This window comes from Patella vulgata, chromosome 3, assembly GCF_932274485.2.
Source record: "Patella vulgata chromosome 3, xgPatVulg1.2, whole genome shotgun sequence".
NCBI lineage: Eukaryota > Metazoa > Mollusca > Gastropoda > Patellidae > Patella > Patella vulgata.
Genome location: NC_065881.2, coordinates 28,417,821 through 28,444,577, shown reverse-complemented (window position 1 = coordinate 28,444,577; position 26,757 = coordinate 28,417,821). Strand labels below are relative to the sequence as shown.

Below are 26,757 nucleotides of genomic sequence, written 5' to 3'. Positions count from 1 at the left end.
ATTTGTATCATTTGGATGTCATATAATAGTCCATTATTCAAGCTATCCAACGGCAGTTTAGTTGTTTTGATCCGGCTACATCTAGCGTAGAAATGACGTTTTCTTTGCTACAACATCATTTTTATACGTCCACATTCATAATGTGGACGTATATTGCTGTCACCCCTACAGGGAAACTTTACATGCTTATTCCTTATGCCCCAAGGATGATCCCTATTGCTTTTGGTGCAGAGCCACGCCCATTTCTTGTATTTGTTTGTTTGTCGTCTACAGGCCGCATTTCTTAACCTATCATCTTGAAACTTTGCATACTTATTCCTTGTACCCTAAGGCTGACATGTATTATTTTTGGTGCATGCCCGACCCCCTAGGACAGAGCCACGCCTAATGTTTGTGTGTCTTGTGTCTCGCTTACAGGCCGCAATTCTTAACAGATCCTTTTTAAACGCCCACATGGAAATGTGGTCGTATATTGCCGTCGCCCCCGTCCGTCGGTCCGTCCGTCCGTCGGTCCGTCCGTCCATATCCATCGTCTACAATTTCTTGTGAACACTCTACAGACTACATTTATCAATAACTTCCATTAATTTCTTCTGGAGTTATGGCCCTTGTTTCACTTTGTTGCACCTTGTGAACGCTCGAACAACAAAAGTTATCAACCGATCTGTATGAAATTTATATGCATCATTTAAATTAGTAAAACAAAGAAGCCTATTGAATTTCAGCAATTTCCATCAATTACATCTAGAGTTATGGCCCTTGTTTCACTTTGTTGAATCTTGTGACAAATGACAAAAGTTATCAACCGATCTGTATGAAATTGATATGCATCATTTAAACCTTGTGAACGACAAAAGTTATCAACCGATCTGTATGAAATTTGTATGTATCATTTAAATTAGTAAAACAAAGAATATTGAATTTCAGCAATTACTGTTAATTACATCTAGAGTTATGGCCCTTGTTTCACTTTGTTGAATCTTGTGAATGCTCTAATGACAAAAGTTATCAACCGATGTGTATGAAATTGATATGCATCATTTAAACCTTGTGAACGACAAAAGTTATCAACCGATCTGTATGAAATTTGTATGCATCATTTAAATTAGTAAAACAAAGAAGCCTATTGAATTTCAGCAATTTCCGTTAATTACATCTAGAGTTATGGCCCTTGTTTCACTTTGTTGAATCTTGTACGTGTACGCTCTAATGACAACAGTTATCATCTGATCTTTGTGAAATTGATATGCATTATTTGAATTAGTGAAACGAAGAAGCCTATTGAATTTCAGCAATTTCCGTTTATTACATCTAGAGTTATGGTCCTTGTTTCACTTTATTGATCCTTGTGAACGCTACAACGCAAAAAGTTATCACTCGGTCTTTGTGAAATTTATATGCATGATTTAAATTAGTGAAACGAAAAAGCCTATTGAATTTCAGCAATTTACATTAATTACTTCTAGAGTTATTGTCCTTGTTTCACTTTGTTTACCTTGATAATGCTCGATTGATGATAGTTATCATTCGATATGTATGAAATTTATATGCATCATTTAAATTTGTGAAACAGGTCTATTGAATATCAGCATTTTCTGTCAATAATTTCTAGAGTTATAGCGATTGTGAACGTTTGAATGACAAAAGTGATCATGTGATCTGTATGAAATTTATATGCATTATTTAAATTAGTAAAACGAAAAAGCTGCTGTGGGCGTATGTTTTGTTGCCTGGCAACCTATCTTTATAACCTCGTGAACCCTCAAACGACGAAAATTATAATGCCATCTGTATGAATTTGTCTCTTAAATGCCCCTAATTACCTACAAAAGAATAAATATGCAACAATCCTTGTAGACCGCTCGGACGATTTAGCTGCTGTGGGTGTATGTTTTGTTGCCTGGCAACCTATCTTTATAACCTTGTGAACCCTCAAACGACGAAAATTATAATGCCATCTGTATGAATTTGTCTCTTAAATGCCCCTAATTACCTACAAAAGAATAAATATGCAACAATCCTTGTCGACCGCTCGGACGATTTAGCTGCTGTGGGTGTATGTTTTGTTGCCTTGCAACCTATCTTTGGTGATTGCCTAACCACCAGGGGCAGAGTCATACCCATTTTTATACGTCCACATTGAAATGTGGTCGTATATTGTCCTTGCGCCCGCCCGTCGGTCTGTTGGCCAGTCCGTCCAGTGGTCCGTCCGTTGTCCACAATTGCTTATGGACGCTCTATAGGCTAAAGTTAATATCCGATTGACTTGAAATTTATATACAGCGTTTAAGGCCATGAAACGAAGAATCCTATTGATTTTTAGCGATTTCCAATAATTACTGCCAGAGTTATGGCCCTTGATCACTTCAAAAAAACTTGTGGACGCTCTAGAGGCTAAAGTTAAGGTCCGATTGACTTTAAATTCATACACGGTGTTTAAGGTCATGAAGCGAAGAAGTCTACTGCCAGAGTTATGGCCTTTGATCACTTCAAAAAATCTTGTGGACGCTGTAAAGGCCAAAGTTAATATCCAATGACCGCCCTAGACATTCGCCAATTCGCCAATGGCGACAATTATTTTTATTGGCGAATAAAGTGATGATACTGGCAAAAATTTTGGCGAATGAATTTTCGATAGTGTTATTTCGAAATAATATTAAACTTGAAATCGTCTCATTCAACACTTCTTTCAATTCGATCGACTCGATGGAGTGTCTATTTTTAGTACATTAATTACTCTAATCTCAATCTTACAAGTCGCAAATTAGTCACGCATTAAAACCACCGAAAGATCGAGTCTCGAGACTATAAAACACAGTTACGCCCCTTCGTGTGTGGCACTGCGTTGTTTACATTTGCTTCACTACAAGTTGTCCTTACTCAGTAAATAAATAAAAAGTACAATAATGACAACTAATACTAGTAAACCCAAAATAAGGATAGATTCCCTTTTCCTTCCTACGACTACTGATAGTCCAGAATCCACTGCCGAGAGTGAGAGTGTAATCTTTGACGCAAGTCCTTCGTTGACTTCATCAACAATGTGGACAAAAATTAGACCTTAACGGAAACTGAGCTAACCCTCACTGATGACCTCATGAATATAAAAATGGATGGACCGGAAAACATAATTTTGAATTTGTCAGAGCATTTGATCAGTGGTGTCTTAAAAAGAATCGTCGTGTCTTTTCTGTTCTGAGGATGAACTAAATCATGTGACGTGACTGTGAAGTAATCTATCCTATAAACATTTTTTTGTTATCTGCGCATTCATTCTCTCCATAATGTGAACTTTTGGACAGTCAAGGAGATAAAATAATATTCTTGTGACATATAAGTACATATTTTTAATTAACAAACATATTTGGCTAAAACTTTCTGATTTGGCTAATAAAATTTCGATTTGGCTAAAAATTTGGCTAAAGTGACTTTAAATTTATACACAGTGCTTAAGAGTGTATCCGCGAGAAGACCATGCAAAAATCGCAAAAAGTGCTAAGATGGGGGGTCGGAAGTTTTTGATCAAACTTATGGTATGACACCCCCTAGGGGCAAGAGGTAACATGCTGAAGTGGTTACAGTCTGATGTCGCTCTAAAGGACTGTACAGGAATTATTCATTTTATGGGTAAAATTGCGGTTTTCACATGTGTATTTATCACCTTTTTTAAGCACAGACTGCATTCTATGGTGGAATAGCAACCTTCTAATTTTGACCCTGTCTGATAAAGCAGGTGGAGGTGGTCAACTTCTATCCCAGCACTTATTTGAAAAAAAAAATCAGTACATACTAATTTTGTGTGGACTTGTTTTAGGGTACCATATTCACATTGTCCTTATAGTGCAGAAAAAGATACATTGTAACTTTTTCTTTCATGGTCGCAAGTAGAATTTCTTTGGATGGTTTTGAAGTGCTAAGCACATAGTATCCATAGGTGTAAAAAAAATGACCGGAATGCAACATACTTAAAATATACAGCTTATTGAAAAGTGCTAAAAAAAAGCTTTTGTGATACATTTTTTTGTGAATTTAATTAGAGAAATAAAATTTTTGACTTTTATACGTTTTCATCATATCCATAGCCATTATTTGTACCATGTTGTACTCTATATAAGTGTGTATTTGTATTTATTGTATATTTGGTATTGTCGTATTGTCCCTTTAACATATTTGTTGTATTGTCTCTTTAAGATTTCATTTTCAAACAAGTTACCGAAAATGGCTACAAAATGTTTAATTTCAGAGCATGTTTCCACTATTCATTTTGGGACACATCCACTAATTTCTACAATACAGAAATGTGGAAGCTTAAATATTAACGGCAACGAAGCCTAATTGCGTCGAAGTGGGTGACAGTGTAGTATGGTAGCTACAGCTCTCGGGCACCGTCAGCTGCACCTTCAGGGCCGGATTTAGAATAAGAGGGGCCCTAGGCAAACCCCCTGAACAGGGCCCACGACATGGACCTTGGGGCCCTGGGACAAGCAACTCGGTGAGAGGGTGGGTCGGGGGAAGTCATGCGGTTGGTGGTTCGAATCTCACTTTTAGGTGAATTTTTCATTTTCGTTGGATTATTTTATTTAAAATAATGTCTATTTGAGAGTAATAGATATGTTTGTTAAGATTGAGCACGTCGAAACTCCAATGGAAGGTCGTGGACAACTGCAGAAGTCAATTCCCGTTGACGCCAGATGAGCCATGAACGATTACAGGCCTTTGAAAGTATTTTTTTCAAGATATTTTTATAAAACAGATACTAATGTATTTTAGGGCTGATAGTAAGCACCATATGAATGAAAAGGAAATAAATTGTTAGTTTTTTTATCTACTGCGGTTAATTATCTCCAAAATAGGGAAATTACAGGTTAATTTCATGGGTTATTGTTTCCTTTACCTAGTTTTTGTCAAGTCGATTCCGGTCATTTTTATTTTTTGTATCAAATGTTGGGCGGTTGCTTGTTCACGTGAGCATAAATTTTTTAAACCCACCCCATGAAAGAAGTAGCTATAGGGCGTCAAACTTGGGGTGACGAAAAATGGGGAATTTAGACAGGCTTTGATATCCAGTCCGTATACATATCTCGTTCGCAAGAATCGTCTGAAGTTAATATTGTGGTAACAGCACTGAGTCATCGATAAACTGTGTGAGTTTGGTCTTTCTACTACGTATAGTAAAGGTGTAAGGACTTGCCAAAGTTGGTATTTGAGAAAAGACAGATTTTTGCAATTTCACCATATGAAAAATGTTTTTCTCATACAGGAATTGAAGGATTTATCTAATATTGCACATTTATGTGTTTTGGGACTATCCCAACTTATAAACCAAATTTGGTCAAAATCTGTGATTGAAGCCTTAGCACCTTCTGCATGGTTTTCTCGCGGACACGGTCTTAAGTCCATGAGACGATGAAGCCTATTCATTTTCAGTGATTTTCGGTATTTACTGCCAGAGTTATGGCCCTTGATCACTTTGAAAAATCTTGTGGATGATCTAGAGGCTAAAGTCAATATCCGATTGACTTTAAATTTATACACAGTGTTTAAGGTCATGAGACAAAGAAGTCTATTCATTTTCAGTGATTTTCGATAATTACTGTCACAGTTATGGCCCTTGATCACTTTGAAAAATCTTGTGATGCTCTAGAGGCTAGGGGAGGTTGGATGGCCGAATGGTTAGCACGTGCATGCTGTATCATAAAGCCTGTCATTGAGTCAACTGGGGTGGTTTCGAATCCCCGGTTGTACGTAGCAAGGAGTAGGGTCGCCTGTCCAACCTTGTGGGTTTTCTCCGGGTCCTCCGGTTTCCTCCCACTGCTAAAGACCCCTATGCGCAAGCGAATTATTGAAATAAGATTAAACCATATGTTAGTCCCGACATGACCTAGTTTGTGTCAAGTGAAGTTAAACCCCATCTCTCTCTCTCTCTCTCTCTCTCTCTCTCTTGAGGCTAAAGTTATCATTCGATTGACTTCAGATTGATACACAGAGTTTAAGATCTTGAGACGAACAAGTATATTGATTTTCAATGTATTTTTATGACTTGAACAGCTAAATCAATGATATTAAAAGTTTTGTATACTAAACGTTAGCATGGGGCAGAACTTTATAAAAACCAAACAAATTCTAATGGTTTTCTGATAATTACTTCATGAGTTGTTACTCTTAATCAGATTTTAGTGTATTATAAATGTTTCATTACCGAAAGAAGTAAAAATGTGCGACAACACTTGTTGACTGCCCGGACGATTTAGCTGCTGTGGGCGTATGTTTCGTTGCCTGGCAACCTATCTTTTGTTTGTGTCTCTGTGTGTTGCCTACAGGCCACGATTCTTAATGGGTCATCTTCGAACTTGGGATATGTATTCCTTATAGCCTAAGGACGACAACTGCATGTCCCGACCCGCGGGGGCAGAGCCACGCCCAATTTTTGTGTTTATTGCATACAGGCTACAATTCTAAATGGATCAACTTGGAACTTGCATATGTATTCTTTATAGCCTAAGGGTGGCAACTATTGATGTTGGTGCATGTCCTGACATCCAGGAGGAGAGCCACGCTCAATTTATTTATTCAGCGCCCGAAGGCCACAATTCTGAATGGATTATCTTGGAACTATGTATACCTTATACCCTAAGGACGGTAACTATTGATTTTGGTGCAACCTTTGGGCATTGCCACACCCACTTTTTGTTATTATTTTGTCTATAAATGATATATAGGCTGCAGTTATTAACAGATTTGGATCCAATCCGGAATGAAGCATCATAGGGTTGTACTTATTTTTATTGGTCCTTGTCCAACCCCCAGGGGCAGAGCCAAGCCCAATTTTTTGGTTTTTTGTCTACACGATGGAATTCAGAATGAATCATCTTGGAACCTGGTATATTTATTAAAAGTAAGGTTTTTTTTCACGATTTCGAGCAAGTTTAGGCACCATTTTCTCGAAAAACCCACCTAATTTTTTTTTAACTTCTTCTATGGAGAGTCTAATCAGTATTCTTGTGTATGAAACCTTTGTACAACAGTCCGAAATATCAGCAGTAGCAGAAAAAAGAGATCGAAAACTGAAAATGGTGTATTTTATGATTTAGACCAAGTTTAGAGGTCTTTTTCTCGAAAAGCCAACCTTATGTTAATGTTTAAACTTCTGCTACAGAGTGTTTAATCGGTAGTCTTATGTATGAAACCATTGTACAACAGTCCGAAATATCAGGAGTAGGAGAACAAAGGGATCAAAAATTGAAAACGGCTTATTTCATTGTGAAGCGAAACGTGCCGTAAAGAGTGGATAAAGTCTGTACGTATTGAGAACGTATAGAGGATATTCACTTAGAGTGGTTTTTTCCTTTCACAGTAGCAATATTTGAACAGTGTTTTACTGTTAACCAAAATAGAGAGAGAGAGAGAAATGGGGTTTAACGTCCACTCGACACAAACTAGGTCATTTCGGGACTAACATATGGTTTAATTTTATTTCAATAATTCGCTTGCGCGTAGGGGTCTTTAGCAGTGGGAGGAAACCAGAGGACCTGGAGAAAACCCACGAGGTTGGACAGGCGACCCTACTCCTTGTCACATATAACTTATTTTAATAAGTAACAGTTTGCCCTGAAATTAAGGTGCCAGTTTTTTGTCTTTACATCCCACTTCTACTCGTTGCCACTGGCAACCTTTGATAAAACTGTCCTGTTTATTTTCCATACATGCTTAAAAGTATCCGCGTATCAGAAATGTACAGAAAGAGTACTGTTCATTTCTGATTCACAGATACTTTTATACCGTTTTAGATACCTGTCAAGCAATAAGTAGCGGATGTTTAGTCCGACCCAGATCGCAATTGATAACGATGGCTCTATACAATGCACAAGGATAATGTACATGAAACAACTAGTCAAAATCATAGTAACAAAACAAAATGGGGGGAACTACATTGGCAGTTCAAAAACATATACAATGACATTAAATTAACATAACAACATATTACAAAAATCAATTATTATACATATCAATTGGCATCTATTTCATAATTTGGTTTGATTTATGTTAATATGCAAAATATATAAATTAGAATATTGAATAATTATTTTAATTAATTGTGATGATAGAAGGCGCTGTTCTCTTGCTGGACACTTCACAGGCATTGAAAATAAGCAGGATGAAAAAAACGCCTAGAAAGTCATAAACTTTATTACAAATAAATTTCAACGGAAGAACCAACCGCCGATGCATACTTTCACCAGGAATGACCCACGTTTCGCATTTCCTTTACACTACATTTAATAATATCGCAGTCCTCTAAGCCATAGACACGTTGTTTTGACGATGTGGTCTAAACAAACATGTGATTGTTTTACGCTCAGAGTATCATAGCAAGACGCACGTGTAAATACTACTCAGGGCGTCTGTCCACTGCGAAATCATTCTACCATGAAATGTAACGTGAGGCTCAGAAAGGGATAAATAATGAAAGAGCAGAAAGTATTTGTCACTTTTCGGTTGAAACGACTCGATAATAAATACTATTTTTCACATTTTGCTTCACAATACTCGATAGAAATGTGATGTAAGTAACTTATTAGCACCTTTCCTCAGTGTATCGGTGAATATCAGGACAGTTTTGATCGGGAGCCACCTCGGCTGGGCCCCTCGACCAAAACTGTCCTGATATTCACCGATACACTGAGGAAAGTGTGCTAATAACTACTACATATGACACCATCACCACTTACTACCAGTGAATAAAAAGCTCTCCACTGAAGCTGTTTAAAAGTAAAATGCCTTTTTTTGTAATTAAAGAAAAACAGATTATAACAAGTTTTGGTAGCAGTGGTAAATTTGAAATGCTTTTCGCCCCATTCGCTAAACTGTTCCCTTTTTTTTCCTTTTTCCATTTCGCGGATATCTCAGAAACTGTAAGAAGTAATAATTATATGTATTGCGAAAGTTGTGAGCAGACCGGAAGTGATGTAAATCTTTAACGTGCACGAAAAATTGAAAATCGGCTATAAATCTGGTAATTTTCAATGGATTTCTTAGTTACATTTTTTGATAGCTGGAGACATTGCTGAGCAAATGGCATGGAGTATTGAAACTCGAGTATTTAATCATTAAACACTTCTTATATGACTATAATCACCGAATCCAGTCGTATCAGTGAACATCGTCTTCATTAGCCCAGTTCGGAGTAGGACGTTAAACACCATGTCATTTCATTTCATTTATCAGTGAATGTATTGCCAACATATAGGACATATATATATATATGTATGATACCAATGTACAACAGTTCGAAATATTTGGAGTAGGAGAAAAAAAGGATCTAGATTTGAAAACGGCGTATTTCATAACAGTCATCACCGAATCGAGCTGTATCCCTGTACGTATTGCCAATGTATAAAGCATATATATATATATATATATATATATATATATATAGAGCTTATTTTTTTCACAGTGACAATATTTGAACTATGAATGTTTTACTGTTAACCAAAATATGTGATAGATGCTTCTAGAGTGAAAATAAGTCTATTTAGTAAATAGCAATTTGTCCGCGAATTAACCCTTTCAATGCTAGACGTAAATCCACTGCCTGTGCTAGACCCTTTTTTGAGGAAAAAAGGGAGGTTGGAACTGAATGCCAAGCAGTACTTATGGAAGCTTTTATGAAAAATCTTTTTGTCTGTTGGGATGGGCATGAGGTTGGGCTAAGAGGAAAAAATAGAATGTTGGAAATTTACAAAATAATGTAGGTAGTCACGTGACGTCATGGCGGCCATTTTGGATTTCTCATTTCTCACTAAAGCTAACACGAAAACGAATTTTTCTCCATGAAATACTTAAAAGATATTGTTTTTTTCACTGGATTTTGATAAAGATATATAAAATGAACAAAAATATCAATAGCAGTCATGAGCAATGCCGCGCACGAACACGCGCATCACGTCTCCCGCTGCCATGACCACGTGCGGATTGCAATACCTTGTTTTTACTTTCACTTTCACTTTCATCCCCAAGTCCCATATCATTATCAATATAGTCAGTCAATAGATCTACACGTTCGGGACTCAGGAATTGCCTACGTCTTTTACGATCCAGCAGGCCAGCATTATTATCAACATCAGAATTATTGTCAGAATCTACTGCAGACACAGGGTTATCGTGTTCACATTGGGCTTGTTCGTCATGCACGGGAGACATAGCTAGCCATGGGCGGAACGTCGCGCAACAAATCACACACTTCATAATACCAATCACTGTCCTGACTACTATCATTATCAAGTAACTGGAAACGAATTATGTGTATCACCCGCCTCGAAATTGTCCACGTGTTGGTCAGCAAGACGTCATTCACGACTTCGTCAAGAGTGCACCGTCTACGTTGTCACTATGCACTCCGCCATTTTACGGTTTGCCGCTTTGAAACACGTGGAAATATGTTCTAGTGTATAGAAAATACAATAGATGGCACTTGCAGTTACGGTACTAATTTTATCGAGGGCTTTACTGAGTACACGGTAATACCGGGTACGCGCATTTTACCGACATTTTATAATACCCGGTACTACCGGGTATACGCAGTGAAAGGGTTAATGTGAGAGGATTTTGGTCTACATTACGTCATCACTTAATACCAGTGATTAAAAAGCGCTCCACTGCAGGTATTTATAAACAAAGCGCTTTTCTTAGTTAACAATGCAAAACAGATATCCCGAATGCTATAGACAATCGTAAATGTATACTACTTTTCGTGCCTTTCGCAAAAATGTTCTCTTTTTTCTTTTTCTATTTTGCGTAGAACCCAGAAACTGTAAGAAGCAATAGAATTCTGAATACTGATTTTTTTCTCATGAAACTTGTCAACATTGCAGTTAGCACTTATAGTACTGCGAGCAGACTGGAAGTGATGTAAATCTTTAACGTGCACAAAAACTGAAAATCGGATATAAATTATGGTAATTTTCAATCGAGTTCTTAGATAGTTACATTTTTCGACAGCCGGTGACATTGCTGAACTGATAGCAGTTCAAAACCATCAAATTTAGAAACTCTGTCGTTATCATTTTTCATTCGATTGCTAGAGCTGCTCACCGTGAAGTTTCGGTGTGGTGAAAACCTGTACTCCTGTGGAGTTCAAGTTAATTATTAGGCCGACCTTTATAGCACAGCTAGCTTCAGCCCTATTATTTTCGTTAATTTGTGTTTATTAGGTCGACACTATTAAAGAATTGTTGCATAAATGAAATCCTGGAGATCAAAGAAGAGGTCAGTGAGATCAACCTGTTCAAGTTAGGAACAATATGTTAGTCCCAAAATGACCTAGTTTGAGTCGATTAGATGTTAAACCCCATTTCTCTCTCTAATTCAATCGAGCAGGGTCACGTTCGTAAGCAAATTTGGTCAAAATCTGTGATTGAAGCCTTAGCACCTTCTGCATGGTTTTCTCGCGGACACGGTCTTAAGTCCATGAGACGATGAAGCCTATTCATTTTCAGTGATTTTCGGTATTTACTGCCAGAGTTATGGCCCTTGATCACTTTGAAAAATCTTGTGGATGATCTAGAGGCTAAAGTCAATATCCGATTGACTTTAAATTTATACACAGTGTTTAAGGTCATGAGACAAAGAAGTCTATTCATTTTCAGTGATTTTCGATAATTACTGTCACAGTTATGGCCCTTGATCACTTTGAAAAATCTTGTGATGCTCTAGAGGCTAGGGGAGGTTGGATGGCCGAATGGTTAGCACGTGCATGCTGTATCATAAAGCCTGTCATTGAGTCAACTGGGGTGGTTTCGAATCCCCGGTTGTACGTAGCAAGGAGTAGGGTCGCCTGTCCAACCTTGTGGGTTTTCTCCGGGTCCTCCGGTTTCCTCCCACTGCTAAAGACCCCTATGCGCAAGCGAATTATTGAAATAAGATTAAACCATATGTTAGTCCCGACATGACCTAGTTTGTGTCAAGTGAAGTTAAACCCCATCTCTCTCTCTCTCTCTCTCTCTCTCTCTCTCTTGAGGCTAAAGTTATCATTCGATTGACTTCAGATTGATACACAGAGTTTAAGATCTTGAGACGAACAAGTATATTGATTTTCAATGTATTTTTATGACTTGAACAGCTAAATCAATGATATTAAAAGTTTTGTATACTAAACGTTAGCATGGGGCAGAACTTTATAAAAACCAAACAAATTCTAATGGTTTTCTGATAATTACTTCATGAGTTGTTACTCTTAATCAGATTTTAGTGTATTATAAATGTTTCATTACCGAAAGAAGTAAAAATGTGCGACAACACTTGTTGACTGCCCGGACGATTTAGCTGCTGTGGGCGTATGTTTCGTTGCCTGGCAACCTATCTTTTGTTTGTGTCTCTGTGTGTTGCCTACAGGCCACGATTCTTAATGGGTCATCTTCGAACTTGGGATATGTATTCCTTATAGCCTAAGGACGACAACTGCATGTCCCGACCCGCGGGGGCAGAGCCACGCCCAATTTTTGTGTTTATTGCATACAGGCTACAATTCTAAATGGATCAACTTGGAACTTGCATATGTATTCTTTATAGCCTAAGGGTGGCAACTATTGATGTTGGTGCATGTCCTGACATCCAGGAGGAGAGCCACGCTCAATTTATTTATTCAGCGCCCGAAGGCCACAATTCTGAATGGATTATCTTGGAACTATGTATACCTTATACCCTAAGGACGGTAACTATTGATTTTGGTGCAACCTTTGGGCATTGCCACACCCACTTTTTGTTATTATTTTGTCTATAAATGATATATAGGCTGCAGTTATTAACAGATTTGGATCCAATCCGGAATGAAGCATCATAGGGTTGTACTTATTTTTATTGGTCCTTGTCCAACCCCCAGGGGCAGAGCCAAGCCCAATTTTTTGGTTTTTTGTCTACACGATGGAATTCAGAATGAATCATCTTGGAACCTGGTATATTTATTAAAAGTAAGGTTTTTTTTCACGATTTCGAGCAAGTTTAGGCACCATTTTCTCGAAAAACCCACCTAATTTTTTTTTAACTTCTTCTATGGAGAGTCTAATCAGTATTCTTGTGTATGAAACCTTTGTACAACAGTCCGAAATATCAGCAGTAGCAGAAAAAAGAGATCGAAAACTGAAAATGGTGTATTTTATGATTTAGACCAAGTTTAGAGGTCTTTTTCTCGAAAAGCCAACCTTATGTTAATGTTTAAACTTCTGCTACAGAGTGTTTAATCGGTAGTCTTATGTATGAAACCATTGTACAACAGTCCGAAATATCAGGAGTAGGAGAACAAAGGGATCAAAAATTGAAAACGGCTTATTTCATTGTGAAGCGAAACGTGCCGTAAAGAGTGGATAAAGTCTGTACGTATTGAGAACGTATAGAGGATATTCACTTAGAGTGGTTTTTTCCTTTCACAGTAGCAATATTTGAACAGTGTTTTACTGTTAACCAAAATAGAGAGAGAGAGAGAAATGGGGTTTAACGTCCACTCGACACAAACTAGGTCATTTCGGGACTAACATATGGTTTAATTTTATTTCAATAATTCGCTTGCGCGTAGGGGTCTTTAGCAGTGGGAGGAAACCAGAGGACCTGGAGAAAACCCACGAGGTTGGACAGGCGACCCTACTCCTTGTCACATATAACTTATTTTAATAAGTAACAGTTTGCCCTGAAATTAAGGTGCCAGTTTTTTGTCTTTACATCCCACTTCTACTCGTTGCCACTGGCAACCTTTGATAAAACTGTCCTGTTTATTTTCCATACATGCTTAAAAGTATCCGCGTATCAGAAATGTACAGAAAGAGTACTGTTCATTTCTGATTCACAGATACTTTTATACCGTTTTAGATACCTGTCAAGCAATAAGTAGCGGATGTTTAGTCCGACCCAGATCGCAATTGATAACGATGGCTCTATACAATGCACAAGGATAATGTACATGAAACAACTAGTCAAAATCATAGTAACAAAACAAAATGGGGGGAACTACATTGGCAGTTCAAAAACATATACAATGACATTAAATTAACATAACAACATATTACAAAAATCAATTATTATACATATCAATTGGCATCTATTTCATAATTTGGTTTGATTTATGTTAATATGCAAAATATATAAATTAGAATATTGAATAATTATTTTAATTAATTGTGATGATAGAAGGCGCTGTTCTCTTGCTGGACACTTCACAGGCATTGAAAATAAGCAGGATGAAAAAAACGCCTAGAAAGTCATAAACTTTATTACAAATAAATTTCAACGGAAGAACCAACCGCCGATGCATACTTTCACCAGGAATGACCCACGTTTCGCATTTCCTTTACACTACATTTAATAATATCGCAGTCCTCTAAGCCATAGACACGTTGTTTTGACGATGTGGTCTAAACAAACATGTGATTGTTTTACGCTCAGAGTATCATAGCAAGACGCACGTGTAAATACTACTCAGGGCGTCTGTCCACTGCGAAATCATTCTACCATGAAATGTAACGTGAGGCTCAGAAAGGGATAAATAATGAAAGAGCAGAAAGTATTTGTCACTTTTCGGTTGAAACGACTCGATAATAAATACTATTTTTCACATTTTGCTTCACAATACTCGATAGAAATGTGATGTAAGTAACTTATTAGCACCTTTCCTCAGTGTATCGGTGAATATCAGGACAGTTTTGATCGGGAGCCACCTCGGCTGGGCCCCTCGACCAAAACTGTCCTGATATTCACCGATACACTGAGGAAAGTGTGCTAATAACTACTACATATGACACCATCACCACTTACTACCAGTGAATAAAAAGCTCTCCACTGAAGCTGTTTAAAAGTAAAATGCCTTTTTTTGTAATTAAAGAAAAACAGATTATAACAAGTTTTGGTAGCAGTGGTAAATTTGAAATGCTTTTCGCCCCATTCGCTAAACTGTTCCCTTTTTTTTCCTTTTTCCATTTCGCGGATATCTCAGAAACTGTAAGAAGTAATAATTATATGTATTGCGAAAGTTGTGAGCAGACCGGAAGTGATGTAAATCTTTAACGTGCACGAAAAATTGAAAATCGGCTATAAATCTGGTAATTTTCAATGGATTTCTTAGTTACATTTTTTGATAGCTGGAGACATTGCTGAGCAAATGGCATGGAGTATTGAAACTCGAGTATTTAATCATTAAACACTTCTTATATGACTATAATCACCGAATCCAGTCGTATCAGTGAACATCGTCTTCATTAGCCCAGTTCGGAGTAGGACGTTAAACACCATGTCATTTCATTTCATTTATCAGTGAATGTATTGCCAACATATAGGACATATATATATATATGTATGATACCAATGTACAACAGTTCGAAATATTTGGAGTAGGAGAAAAAAAGGATCTAGATTTGAAAACGGCGTATTTCATAACAGTCATCACCGAATCGAGCTGTATCCCTGTACGTATTGCCAATGTATAAAGCATATATATATATATATATATATATATATATATATAGAGCTTATTTTTTTCACAGTGACAATATTTGAACTATGAATGTTTTACTGTTAACCAAAATATGTGATAGATGCTTCTAGAGTGAAAATAAGTCTATTTAGTAAATAGCAATTTGTCCGCGAATTAACCCTTTCAATGCTAGACGTAAATCCACTGCCTGTGCTAGACCCTTTTTTGAGGAAAAAAGGGAGGTTGGAACTGAATGCCAAGCAGTACTTATGGAAGCTTTTATGAAAAATCTTTTTGTCTGTTGGGATGGGCATGAGGTTGGGCTAAGAGGAAAAAATAGAATGTTGGAAATTTACAAAATAATGTAGGTAGTCACGTGACGTCATGGCGGCCATTTTGGATTTCTCATTTCTCACTAAAGCTAACACGAAAACGAATTTTTCTCCATGAAATACTTAAAAGATATTGTTTTTTTCACTGGATTTTGATAAAGATATATAAAATGAACAAAAATATCAATAGCAGTCATGAGCAATGCCGCGCACGAACACGCGCATCACGTCTCCCGCTGCCATGACCACGTGCGGATTGCAATACCTTGTTTTTACTTTCACTTTCACTTTCATCCCCAAGTCCCATATCATTATCAATATAGTCAGTCAATAGATCTACACGTTCGGGACTCAGGAATTGCCTACGTCTTTTACGATCCAGCAGGCCAGCATTATTATCAACATCAGAATTATTGTCAGAATCTACTGCAGACACAGGGTTATCGTGTTCACATTGGGCTTGTTCGTCATGCACGGGAGACATAGCTAGCCATGGGCGGAACGTCGCGCAACAAATCACACACTTCATAATACCAATCACTGTCCTGACTACTATCATTATCAAGTAACTGGAAACGAATTATGTGTATCACCCGCCTCGAAATTGTCCACGTGTTGGTCAGCAAGACGTCATTCACGACTTCGTCAAGAGTGCACCGTCTACGTTGTCACTATGCACTCCGCCATTTTACGGTTTGCCGCTTTGAAACACGTGGAAATATGTTCTAGTGTATAGAAAATACAATAGATGGCACTTGCAGTTACGGTACTAATTTTATCGAGGGCTTTACTGAGTACACGGTAATACCGGGTACGCGCATTTTACCGACATTTTATAATACCCGGTACTACCGGGTATACGCAGTGAAAGGGTTAATGTGAGAGGATTTTGGTCTACATTACGTCATCACTTAATACCAGTGATTAAAAAGCGCTCCACTGCAGGTATTTATAAACAAAGCGCTTTTCTTAGTTAACAATGCAAAACAGATATCCCGAATGCTATAGACAATCGTAAATGTATACTACTTTTCGTGCCTTTCGCAAAAATGTTCTCTTTTTTCTTTTTCTATTTTGCGTAGAACCCAGAAACTGTAAGAAGCAATAGAATTCTGAATACTGATTTTTTTCTCATGAAACTTGTCAACATTGCAGTTAGCACTTATAGTACTGCGAGCAGACTGGAAGTGATGTAAATCTTTAACGTGCACAAAAACTGAAAATCGGATATAAATTATGGTAATTTTCAATCGAGTTCTTAGATAGTTACATTTTTCGACAGCCGGTGACATTGCTGAACTGATAGCAGTTCAAAACCATCAAATTTAGAAACTCTGTCGTTATCATTTTTCATTCGATTGCTAGAGCTGCTCACCGTGAAGTTTCGGTGTGGTGAAAACCTGTACTCCTGTGGAGTTCAAGTTAATTATTAGGCCGACCTTTATAGCACAGCTAGCTTCAGCCCTATTATTTTCGTTAATTTGTGTTTATTAGGTCGACACTATTAAAGAATTGTTGCATAAATGAAATCCTGGAGATCAAAGAAGAGGTCAGTGAGATCAACCTGTTCAAGTTAGGAACAATATGTTAGTCCCAAAATGACCTAGTTTGAGTCGATTAGATGTTAAACCCCATTTCTCTCTCTAATTCAATCGAGCAGGGTCACGTTCGTAAGCAGATAACTTGAAATGCTCCCAACAAGTGTTTTGATGGGACCAGCCCTTGTCACCTCGTCAACAACGCTGTGTCCCGATCTTTCTGTGTGTTACCTCGCTTGGAAATTTTTTAAAAAATGACACGCACTTCCTGATTTATTGTTGGTGCTGTTAGTATATATACCCAAGCAACGCAATTGACCATGTTTATGCTTCCAGTTAGTCAAAGTGACATAATGCAGTGCTTGGTTGCAATAGCCTTCTATAGGGAAATTCATAACGTCTGTCGTCTCTGACGTCACTCACGGTAAAAATCAAAACGAGCTGCAGATATGCATAAATGTCAATTGTTTTTTAATGGGGTATATTTTTCCTTTGTCACTTCCGACATCTGAATACTATGGCATTCTGTGAAATCTGTCATAATTTTCAAGTCCTGATTTATTTCCCATTACTTCAACCAAAAAAGTTTTGAGTAGTCCAGATTCTGAATTTTCCGAATTACGACATCAATCAGCGGTCCCGTCACACGATTTGCGTTGAATTAACACTCGATAATCCGGCCTTTAATCAGTTGGTGTTAACTGACAAGAAATCACCAATGAATTGTTATCATAAAACTTGTGTCAATCTTTGTTGATTACCTTGATAATTTAATAATCTCCTGTAAGAGAGCGCATGGTATTTGATTTGACTTTCTCACGTCAAATACACACTTGGCAAACCTCGTCAGATTCCGTTACTCTACATCTAGTACTTCCGGTATAAAAATAGTGGAAATGGCTGCTATATAGGTCATATTTATGTAGGCACTTTAGCATATCGCCGATGACATTACTTTTGTCACACCTACCAGGCAAGCTCTTACCAAACTGCTAGACATAGCAAGTCAATTTTCTAAAGACTTTGATCTGAAGTTCAATCCAGATAAAACAAAACTTTGACTATTCCCTTTTAATCAAAACTGTATCAACGCTGTTAAGGTTGTGCCGAAGTGCTCTTTTCTGGGGGTTGTAGCTTAATTATTCCAACACTAACAACGAAAACTCAGATAAATAGTTAAAATTGTACTTTTAATAAACGAGTGTCCAAAACTGGCTAACGGTCACAATAATGAGATAGGTATCGCTAGGGTGAGCCGGTCACCAGACTAAAGTTACAGTAGAGAACATATATACAAGCTTAGGATTAAAATAATTATATAATAATATTTGATCAGAGATGTTAAATTGTACATAGGAAACAGATGTTTAAATACAGAAGAAGATATCGACAATACCAAGAACGCGTGTTAACTATAATTACTTAATATATATCTATATTAAGTATAAGTCCGTCCGTCCGTCCCACTTTTTTGGACACAATAACTCTCCTTCTAATTGACCTAGAATGTTCAAACTTGGTGTAGGTGTTTATTAGGTCAATGCCTTGATGGAGTTCGAAGATGAGCATTTTCGGCTTAGGGTAAGCAGAGATAAGCAATTTGATTGGTTGATGCTTTGGGACACGATAACTGTAGTTCTAATTAATTGAGAGAGATGAAACTTGGTGTATAATTTCATTACATCAATACCTTGACTAAGTTTGATGATGAGCATTTTCTGCTCAGGGTAAGCAGAGCGATAAGCAATTTGATTGGCCAAGACTTTGGAACACAATAACCCTCCTAATTGAGCTAGAATGTTCAAACTTGGTGTAGGTGTTTATTAGGTCAATGCCTTGATGGAGTGTGAAGATAAGCATTTTCTGCTTAGGATAAGCAAAGATAAGCAATTTGATTGATTGATGCTTTGGGACACGATAACTTTAGTTCCAATTAAGTGAGAGTGATGAAACTTGGTGTATAGTTTCATTACATCAATACCTTGACTAAGTTCGATGATGAGCATTTTCTGCTCAGGGTAAGCAGAGCGATAAGCAATTTGATTGGCCAAGACTTTGGAACACAATAACCCTCCTGGAGTGCGAAGATCAGCATTTTCTGCTTAGGGTAAGCAGAGATAAGCAATTTGATTGGTTGATGCTTTGGAACACGATAACTTTAGTTCTAATTAAGTGAGAGTGATGAAACTTGGTTTATAGTTTCATTACATCAATACCTTGACTAAGTTCGATGATGAGAATTTTCTGCTTAGGCTAACGAGCAATAAGCATTTTGATTGGTCAAACTCTTCTTCTAATTGAGGTAGAATGTTTAAACTTGATGTAAATGTTCGTCTTGACTGAGTTCAACAACTCTTCTTCTAATTGAGGTAGAATGTTTAAACTTGATGTAGATGTTCGTCTTGACTGAGTTCAATGATTAACATATCGAGCTAAAGCTAAGAAGAGATAAGCAATTTCCTGCTTTGGGAAGATAACTTTGATTCTATCTGATAGAGAGTGATGAAACTTAGTGTATAGTTGATAATCAGTTTGATTGCTTGATACTTTGGAAAAAAATAGATGTGCGATTAATTAATATGTGTCATCTATTTATTTGGGGATTTCGGCGGGGGACATCAGCCTCACTGTTGGCTTGTTTTATACAGCATGGCGTAAAAATATGAGAAGATTATTTTGTGTTTCTCAGCGAACACACAGTAATCTTTTACATGTTATTTGTAATGATGTTCCTATAGATTGTCAATTACACAAGAGATTTTTAAACTTTTATCTTGGTTCATATAATAGCAGTAACAAATGTTTAAGCATGTAGTAAACATGCTCTGTATGGAAGCCAGTCTACAGTCTCTAATAGTATCAATTTTATTTGTTTTAAATATAATTTTTGTAAATATGACCTGTGTTGTACCTAAAATTGCTAAAGCAATTTCATGTCCAATTACTGATAAAGACGTTCAACTCGAAACAGTATTAGAGAATTTATTACAGAGATGTAAACTATAATGATGCTAGAAACCTTGAAGAAATTATCAACTATTTATGTACATCATAGAGAATAGTTTACTTATATTACATATATGTAAATAATTCTGTAAATTCTGTATTGTATTGTGTACTATGAGGACGAAATAAAGCATTATTATTATTATTGAGGCAATTGAATATTCCGACATGCTGTCTATAATCCGGCATATTGTATCGATCCTGTACGATGTCGGAATTGACAGAGTCCACTGTACCTTTAAAATTTCAAAGGGCCAAAAATATTCTAATATTAACGCTATTTTTCATAATTTATTAAAACAACTTTTTGTGGTAGTATTCTCCTTTAACAGACTTCCACGTATTATTGGTCGTGTTGTTTGTTATTCATACCCAAGGGAGGCGCAAATTCTTTCGATCAAAATTAGTCGTCTTAGTACGCTGTTCGTAGTTTATAATATACATATACTTCTGACATTCACTATATTTTCAGGTTCTATTGACGAAGATACTACACTCCCCAAGGGCTTAGAAAGTTGGAATAAGGTTAAAGAGAATGAACAGAATGAGAAAGCTGTCACATAATGGGATTTAGGCAATAAGATGGAGTGGGAAATAGTTAGAAGTGTAAATCAATAACCAAACTACTTAATGCTATATACATATTTCAAGAGTAATATATCTATCTGTGTGAATTTTTTGTCCCCCGCCTTTCGAAGAAAGCAATGGGACTATTAAAATGGGTATGTCTGTCTGTGTCTGTCTTTCTGTCACACTTTTTGGGACACAATAACTCTCCTTCTAATTGAGCTAGAATGTTCAAAGTTGGTTTAGGTGTTTTTTTTAGGGAATGCCTTGATGGAGTTTGATCATGCGCATTTTCCACTAAGGCTAAGCAGAGATAAGCAATTTGATTGGTTGAGACTTTGGAACACGATAACTTTGGTTCTAATTGGGGGAGAGCGAAAAATCTCCTGAGTATTGACTATGTCGTTGAGAATTTTCTGCTTATGCTAAGTAGTGAAAAGCAATTTGATTGGTTAAGACTTTGGAACATAACAATTCTGCTTTTAATTGAGATAGAATGTTTTTAACTTGATGTAGATGTTCATTAGGTGAATGCTTTGACTGAATGTTCAATGAGTAACATTACCGCCTAAAGCTAAGCAGGGCCTAAGTAATTTCATTGGTCGATACTTTGAGACAAGATAACTTTGATTCTAAGTGATGAAACTTAGTGTGTAGTGTCACTACCAGGTACTTCAAAACATTGACTGAGTCTGATTGTGAACATTTTATGCTTAGACTAAGTATAGATAATTAGTTTGACTGCTCGATACATTTGAAAATGATAAATGTGCAATTAATTTGTATGTGCCATCTATTTATTTTGGGATTTCGGCGGGGGACTTCAGCCTCATTTGTTGTCCCCCGCCTTTCGAAGAAAGCAGGGGACTATTAAAATGGGTTCGTCCGTCTGTCTGTCTGTCTGTCTGTCTGTCTGTCTGTCTGTCTGTCTGTCTGTCTGTCTGTCTGTCTGTCTGTCCGTCCGTCCGTCCGTCCGTCCGTCCGTCCGTCCGTCCGTCCGCCCGCCCGCCCGCCCGTCCGTCCGTCCGTCCGTCTGTCCGTCTGTCCGTCTGTCTGTCCGTCACACTTTTTGGGACACAATAACTCTCTTCCTAATTGAGCTAGAATGTTCAAACTTGGTGTATGTGTTTATTAGGTCAATGCCTTGATGGAGTTCGAAGATGAGCATTTTCCGCTTAGGGTAAGCAGAGATAAGCAATTTGATTGGTTGATGCTTTGGGACACGATAACTCTCTTCCTAATTGGGCTAGAATGTTCAAACTTGGTGTATGTGTTTATTAGGTCAATGCCTTGATGGAGTTCGAAGATGAGCATTTTCCGCTTAGGGTAAGCAGAGATAAGCAATTTGATTGGTTGAAGCTTTGGGACACGATAACTTTTAATTGAGCTAGAATGTTCAAACTTGGTGTATGTGTTTATTAGGTCAATGCCTTGATGGAGTTCGAAGATGAGCATTTTCTGCTTAGGGTAAGCAGAGATAAGCAATTTGATTGGTTGATACTTTGGGGCACGATAACTCTCTTCCTAATTGAGCTAGAATGTTCAAACTTGGTGTATGTGTTGATTAGGTCAATGCCTTGATGGAGTTCGAAGATGAGCATTTTCCGCTTAGGGTAAGCAGAGATAAGCAATTTGATTGGTTGATGCTTTGGGACCTGATAACTTTAGTTCTAATTAAAAGGGAGAGTGAGGACACTTGGTGTATAGCTTTATTATATCAATACCTTGACTAAGTCTCGATAATGAGCATTTTCTGCTTAGGGTAAGCAGAGCGATAAGCAATTTGATTGGCCGAGACTTTGGAACACATTAACTCCTTTTCTAATTGAGCTAGAATGTTCAAACTTGGTGTAGGTGTTTATTAGGTTAATGTCTTGATTGAGTTCGAAGATGAGCATTTTGTGCTTAGGTTAAGCAGAGATAAGCAATTTGATTGGTCGAGACTTTAGAACACAATAACTCTCATTCTAGTTGAGTTAGAATGTTCACACTTGGCATAGGTGGCTATTAGGTGAATGCCTTGATGGAGTGTGAAGATGAGAATTTTTTGCTTAGAGTAAGCAGGGATAAGCAATTTGATTGGTTGATGCTTTGGGACACGATAACTTTAGATCTAATTAAGTGAGAGTGAGGACACTTGGTGTATAGCTTTATTATATCATTACCTTGACTAAGTTTGATAATGAGTATTTTCTGCTGTCATGTCATGGCTGAGTTCAATTATTAACATTGGTCGATGCTTTGGGACAAGATAACTTTGATTCTATCTGATAGAGAGTGCTGAAACTTAGTGTATAATTTGATTGCTCGATACTTTTGAAAAAAATAAATGTGCGATTAATTAATGTGTCATCTATTTATTTTGGGATTTCGGCGGGGGACATCAGCCTCACTGTTGGCTTGTTTTTACCTAATTTAGTCGTAGCATTAAAATATGCCACAGTTGGTGATGTCATGAACTTTGCAGCAGGACAGAATGACATATATGTCCTGAAAACTAAACGGTTCGTATATTGGTGTTTGTATTTGGACATAAACTGTAACACTTGTTCAAGCTGTTATTCCTTAGAATGTTTTCAGATTTAGTGCTTTGAAGTTATCCGTTTACATCTAGGGACATTGGGTTTACCTCTGAAGTAAATATTACTATTTTTATACGCCCACATAGAAATGTGGACATATATTGCCGTCGCCCCTGTCTGTCCGTCGGTCCGTCCATCGTCCACAATTTCTTGTGAACGCTCTAACGCCAAAAGTTATCATCGAATTGTTTTAAAATTGATATATGTTGTTTACATTAGTGAAATGAAGAAGCCTATTTAATTTCAATAATTTTTGTTTATAACATCTAGAGTTATGGCCCTTGTTTCACTTTGTTGAACCTTGTTAACGCTCTATAGCCAAAAATTAACATCCGATCTTTGTGAAATTTATATGCAATATTTAAATTAGGGAAACAAAGAAGCCTATTAAATTTCAGCTATTTCCGTTTATTACTTCTAGAGTTATGGCCCTTGTTTCACTTTGTTGAACCTTGTGGACGCTCTAATGGCAAAAGTTAACATCCGATCTTTCTGAAATTTATATGCATTATTTAAATTAGTGAAACGAAGAAGCTTAATGAATTTCAACAATTTCTATTTATTATGTCTAGAGTTATGGCCCTTGTTTCACTTTATTGAACATTGTGAACGCTCTAATACCCAAAGTTATCACCCAATCTTTGTGAAATTTATATGCATGATTTAAATTAATGAAACGAAGAAGTCTATTGAATTTCAGCTATTTCCGTTTATTACTTCTAGAGTTATTGCCCTTGTTTCACTTTGTTCAACCTTGTTAATGCTCAATTGATGAAAGTTATCATCCGAAATGTATGAAATTAAATTAGTAAGGAGAAGAATCCTATTGAATTTCAGCAATTTCCATTTATTACTTCTAGAGTTATTGCCCTTGTTTCACTTTGTTCAACCTTGTTAATGCTCAATTGATGAAAGTTATCATCCGAAATGTATGAAATTAATATGCAACAATTTCTGTAGATTACTTCCAGAGCTGAGACCCTTGTTTCAATTTGTAGAACCTTGTGATCCCTCAAACGGCAAAAATTATAATCTGATCTGTATGGAACTGTCTTGTAAAGGCCCCCAATTACCTACAAAGGAATAAAGATGTGACAACCCTTGTCAACTGCTCGGACGATTTAGCTGCTGTGGGCGTATGTTTCATTGCCTGGCAACTTATCTTATTGTATGTTAGAATAAGAATATTTGGCATTGAGTTAAGTTCTAATGTGTTTCTTTAATATGGAAATAATATTAACCCAAACTAACGTAAAAGCATTTCATGCAGCCTTAAAAGTTGTTTGACCCTGTAATTTAACCTTAAATATAGATATTATGTGGTTTTCCTTCAACTTATTTATTACTGCTTGCCATAGTAGAATCTTGTGGACAACCGTGCTTCTTGTAACACTATTTTATTTATTTACATCGGGAAGAGGAGCATAAATACACATGCACATAGTCAAACATCAACAAGGTACATTAGTATTGTATATGACTATATTTTAACCATTCCGCCCTTCTGCCTCGGCAGCGGCTGAACTTGGATTAACCCATTCGCCGGTCTCTGCTCCTCTTTTCTCCTCCCCGCTTGTCTCTATTTCTCTGTCAGTAAACTGGTGGTTATATACCTTTCATCTGGGTCTACTCTCACAAGATCATTACTATATATGACATTTACAAGTTATCTTAATTTCGCTGACTGATATAAATATAGATATATATGTGTAATTGATAGTCTTTAATTAGTGCGTACGTTTGTAGAACAAAGTGTATAGTTGAAAAGCCAATATCATCTATTATCAAAACCAGCTAGCGTCAATAAATTCACTGCATCTAAATGATCGTTTAATTTGATGGAAGTTATAGGGCACTTTGTCACAATCCTATCATACCCACGAGTTATTTAATAAATTTAGTAAATACCAAACTAAAACAATTCTCGCAGATGGGACACTGTCTTCACAAATATTAAGTGATGACACACACAATAAAATAACAGCACTCACGATATAAACGTAATTTCTAAACATCACAAAAAGGAAATTCATACAATCAAAATATAATATTAAGAAAAAATAGCAACCATTTTTATACGCCCACATTGAAATGTGGACGTATATTGCTGTCGCCCCTGTCCGTCGGTCCGTCCATAGTCCACAATTTCTTGTGAACACTCTAACGCCAAAAGTTATCATCCAATTTTTTTAAAATTGATATATGTTGTTTACATTAGTGAGATGAAGAAGCCTATTTAATTTCACTAATTTCCGTTTATTATATCTAGAGTTATGGCCCTTGTCTCACTTTGATGAGCCTTGTGAACGCTTTAATGCCAAAAGTTATCACCCAATCTTTGTGAAATTTATATGCATGATTTAAATTAGTGAAACGAAGAAGCCTATTGAATGTCAGCAATTTCCGTTTATTATGTCTAGAGTTATGGCCCTTGTTTCACTTTATTGAATCTTGTGAATGCTCTAATACCCAAAGTTATCACCCAATCTTTGTGAAATTTATATGCATGATTTAAATTAATGAAACGAAGAAGTCTATTGAATTTCAGCTATTTCCGTTTATTACATCTAGAGTTATGGCCCTTGTTTCACTTTATTGAACCTTGTGAACGCTCCTACGCCAAATGTTATCACACGGTCTTTGTGAAATTTATATGCATGATTTAAATTAGTGACACGAAAAAGTCTATTGAATTTCAGCAATTTCTGTCAATTACTTCTAGAGTTATTGGCCTTGTTTCACTTTGTTGCACCATGGGAACCCTCTAACGCTCTGCCGATTTGTATGAAAATTACATGTGTCATTTTAATTAGTCAAGCAATTTCCGTTTATTACTTCTAGAGTTATGGCCCTTGTTTCACTTTGTTGCACTTTGTGAACGCACGTAATTTCATTGGTCGATACTTGGGACAAGATAACTTTGATTCTAAGTGATGAAACTTAGTGTGTAGTGTCACTACCAGGTACTTCAAAACATTGACTGAGTCTGATTGTGAACATTTTATGCTTAGACTAAGTATAGTTTATTAGTTTGACTGCTCGATACATTTGAAAATGATAAATGTGCAATTAATTTGTATGTGCCATTTATTTATTTTGGGGTTTCGGCGGGGGACTTCAGCCTCATTTGTTTTTACCTAATTTAGTCGTAGCATTAAAATATGGCCACAGTTGGTGATGTCATGAACTTTGCAGCAGGACAGAATGACATATATGTCCTGAAAACTAAACGGTTCGTATATTGGTGTTTGTATTTGGACATAAACTGTAACACATTT

At 36.8% G+C, this 26,757-nt stretch overlaps 1 protein-coding gene across 1 annotated transcript in view; it reads left to right on the top strand.

Annotated features, from left to right (window-relative positions):
* Positions 1–25,302, top strand: part of LOC130012155 (AFG3-like protein 2) — a 291,436-nt gene extending 266,134 nt beyond the window's left edge. Inside the window, exon 13 of the mRNA XM_056099481.1 lies at positions 20,803–25,302. Within this exon, the coding sequence (XP_055955456.1) occupies positions 20,803–20,894 (92 nt within the window). The 3' untranslated portion in view covers positions 20,895–25,302. The remainder of the gene's footprint in view (positions 1–20,802) is intronic.
* The last annotated feature ends 1,455 nt before the right edge of the window (positions 25,303–26,757 follow it).